This window comes from Nicotiana attenuata, chromosome 8, assembly GCF_001879085.1.
Source record: "Nicotiana attenuata strain UT chromosome 8, NIATTr2, whole genome shotgun sequence".
Taxonomy (NCBI): domain Eukaryota; kingdom Viridiplantae; phylum Streptophyta; class Magnoliopsida; order Solanales; family Solanaceae; genus Nicotiana; species Nicotiana attenuata.
The window spans coordinates 19,736,927-19,740,566 of record NC_031996.1 but is presented as its reverse complement, the minus strand read 5'-3'; the positions used below and the strand labels follow the sequence as shown (position 1 = coordinate 19,740,566).

The 3,640-nt window shown below is 37.9% G+C and overlaps 1 protein-coding gene across 1 annotated transcript; it reads left to right on the top strand.

Annotated features, from left to right (window-relative positions):
- On the top strand, positions 750-3,386 carry LOC109231032 (L-type lectin-domain containing receptor kinase VIII.1-like). The gene has a single exon (XM_019396557.1). It carries the CDS (start codon positions 1,078-1,080, stop codon positions 3,064-3,066), a length of 1,989 nt encoding a protein of 662 aa, XP_019252102.1. The 5' UTR covers positions 750-1,077; the 3' UTR covers positions 3,067-3,386.

The window sequence follows — 3,640 nt, the reverse complement described above, 5'->3', positions numbered from 1 at the left end:
GCATTTCGCACTTCGTAATGCATTAATCGAGCATTTATGGGAGAATAGAGGCGAAAGTTGAATATTTATGTGGTACTTAAATTAAATTTGACTATGATGTAATATTTATTTAATTATCTTTTATCAACGATTTCACTTTTAGTTGATTTATCCTTTAAAATAATTTTGTAATAAATGATTATATAAGTGGTGAATGTGAATTATATATAATGAATATGGAAAAAAGAAAAAAGATAGTATTTGTTTGAAGGAAATAAAAAATAAAATTTAATTAGAAGATAATAATATAATATAGAAGATAGAGAAGAAATATTATTTTTTGGTGTAAAAAATGGTGTAGTTGTTGGAGTAAATTTGGTGTTACACCATTTTGGTGTGAAATTTGGTGTTAGGGTTGGAGATGGTCTAAATAAATACAAATTTAAACTAAATGTTATGTGTTCTTTTTTTTTTTTTTGTTTCCCATACGGTGTCCGGTATTCACATTGGGGCCCGACTAAATCCGGATTCGCGCCGAGAAGTCCCACATTGGGGGGTAAAGCGCTCCCTAACAAAGGCGACTCCATACCCAGGGGCTCGAATCCGAGACCTCTGGTAAGGATGAAAGAGTACTTACCACTCCACCACAACCCTTGTTGGTAATGTTATGTGTTCTACTAAACCTGTATATAATGCTAGATCCGCCCATGTGGATATTAATAGAGCTTACTTTAAGATGTGATGGTTGGGTAAGGTGGGTGTCATTATTTAGATAGAGCCAATTTAGCTTTGTCCCAAAGAGAGTCCTAATATGTGTCTCAGGTCATCCCAATCATTAAAGCATCAAAATTTAAATTCCCCTTTAATTACTTTTCTTACTTAGAATTGAAATAGAACAAAAACGTAATAATTGTGTAAGTTGCAGACTTCAATTCTCATGTTTTGGAAGAAAGTGAAATGAAGTTATCTGCAGACCACATGCCTTTAGCTTAGTACTCCCTAGTCCCTATAGACTCAACAAGCTTATACACAACCTTGCCAATTGCTAATTTGCTACAGACAAAATCCTATCTTCTCCACTAGCCAAGATTTTAACTCATGGATTACTATTACTGGTTCTTTTTCCTGTTTGCCGTACTTGTTAATTTAGTTGCATCAGCTCCAACAGGACCTGTAATTAACGTGACTAAGCATATTTCTTTCCAAGATTTTAGTTCCAAAAATCCAAGATTGAAGCAAGATCTTACACTTCTTGGCAGTGCTATCGTCTCAGATGAAAAATCAACGGTTCAAATTCCTGACCCAGAACAGGAAGGTGATCTTAAACATTTAGCAGGACGAGCTATTTATGCTTCACCAATCCGTTTCTTTGATACTCTGTCTCAAACACCAGCTTCGTTCGAAACAACCTTCTCATTTCAATTTCAAGTACTGAAGTCCAATTCGAGCAATAGGACATCAGATCTTGGAAATTCTGTTGGTGGTAGTGGCTTTACTTTTATTATTGTCCCTGATGAACTAACTGTTGGCCGTTCTGGTCCGTGGCTTGGGATGCTCAACGATCTATGCGACGACGATTACAAATCAATAGCTATTGAGTTTGATACACGCCTGAATCCTGAATTTGGTGATCTAAATGACAATCACTTGGGCATCAATTTAGGAAGCATAATTTCAACTGCAGCCATAAATGCTTCTGACGTTGGAGTCCAACTCAATGACGGATCAGTTCACAGAGTTTGGATATCTTACGATGGGCAGAGGCGGTTTATTGACATCCGTCTTGCACCTGATGGCAGAGGATTTCCTTCTAAATCAGTATACTCTGGTTTTCTTGATCTTTCACCTTACTTAAATGAGTACATGTTTGTAGGATTTTCAGCTGCAACTGGTAACCATACACAAATCCACAACGTCCTGTCCTGGAATTTCACTTCAGTTAGTCAAGCTTCCCTTAGAATTCCTTCAACAGAGACATGTCAGAATAAAATCATGCTTCAAAATAATACACAAGCTGAAACTGCACATCGCAAAACGCCTAATAGTTTCTTTATTTTCCTTGCTGTTGTCATTCTTCTAGTAATTGTTCTTATTAATCTCTATTTTAGTAGCTACAAGCGAGATGACAATTCCAGTGAAACAATCATTCTGCCCAAGAAAAAGCAAAGACCAAGGCCACCAAATAAAGCACGTCGCTTTACAATAGCGGAAATCTCAGTCGCAACTAGGAATTTCAGCGAGTTACAAATATTGGGCAATGACGAGAAGAGCGTTACGTATAAGGCCACGATGCTGAATGGGTGCAACGTTGTTGTAAAACGATTTTTAACTCAGTTTTTCAACACTCATGGATTTGACAAGCGAAGATTTCACAAGGAAATTAAGGCCATCAGCAGTATTCGCCACCCAAATTTGGTCCCCGTTAGAGGATGGTGCTATGACAACCAAGAAACTATAGTTGTTTACGATTACATCCCAAACGGTAGCCTTGACAAATGGTTGTTTGGTGTCGGTGTCTTACCTTGGACGAGGCGTTTTAAGGTTGTTAAAGATTTAGCAGACTCTCTTGTTTACCTACACTCTAAGCAACTTGCTCACAAGAACGTGAAAAGTAGCAGTGTGTTTCTTGACGTGAGCTTCAGAGCAGTTGTGGGTGATTTTGGATTTGTGCTCACTTCGGCTGGGTCAACTCGGTTTGAGTCCATGGTGAGTCAAACAGCAGACGTGTTCGAGTTTGGAGTTGTTGTGCTAGAAACTGTTGCGGGTCGGAGCAGGAAGTCCAACCCGGGAGAACGTGACTTGTTGGATCTTGCATGGGCCATGCATGAGGTACAACAGAAGGAAACGTTAGTGGATCGAAGAATGGGCGCGGTTGTGAACCTGGAGCAGGCGATTCGGGTATTGGTTATCGGGTTGCTATGTACGTTGAATGAGAATAAAGGAAGGCCTACTATGGAAGAAGTTGTGGAGTTCCTGAATATGGAGAAACCAATTCCTGAGTTGCCACCGGGTCGACCCGTTTGTTTGTTCCCGTACAACAGCACCACAGGTTTGTGCAGTGGATACGCCTGCACTGCATTCAAATGAAGAAGCCACGTGTTTGGTTGATCAACAGAAAGTAGCCAAAGATATTACATTATTGGTATTTCATCCTATAATATGGCTCAAAATAATGGCAGGGATGAGCACATGTATGATATGTGACGTTATTTTCATGATATAGACACCTATTGTCTGGTCTCTGGTCAGAGTAAGTATCACAAGAGGGAGATTTGAACCATTATAGATAAGTATTGTAAATTTGTAATTCATGCAACATGTGCTATATTTGTATCATTGTATGTAATCTTTATTCCACCATAATTTTGTATAAAGAAACGTATAACAAACTATAGGACCTTCTAGTACTGCTAGCGTTTGCTAATATTTTAGTTAAGCATTTGATACCGTTGTAGTAACTCATAAAATGTTGTGTCATATATATGGATAGTACAAATAGAAAACTAAGCTGAAAGAGTTTTAGTAGAGTACTTAAGATACAAATATGGTAGAATTACAAAGACTTGTTCAGAATTTAAATAGAGAAACTTTCAGACGCACTATAGTTTCATAGCTAGTTACAATTTGCAACTATTGTTTCAGTATTTATCATTCATAGCAA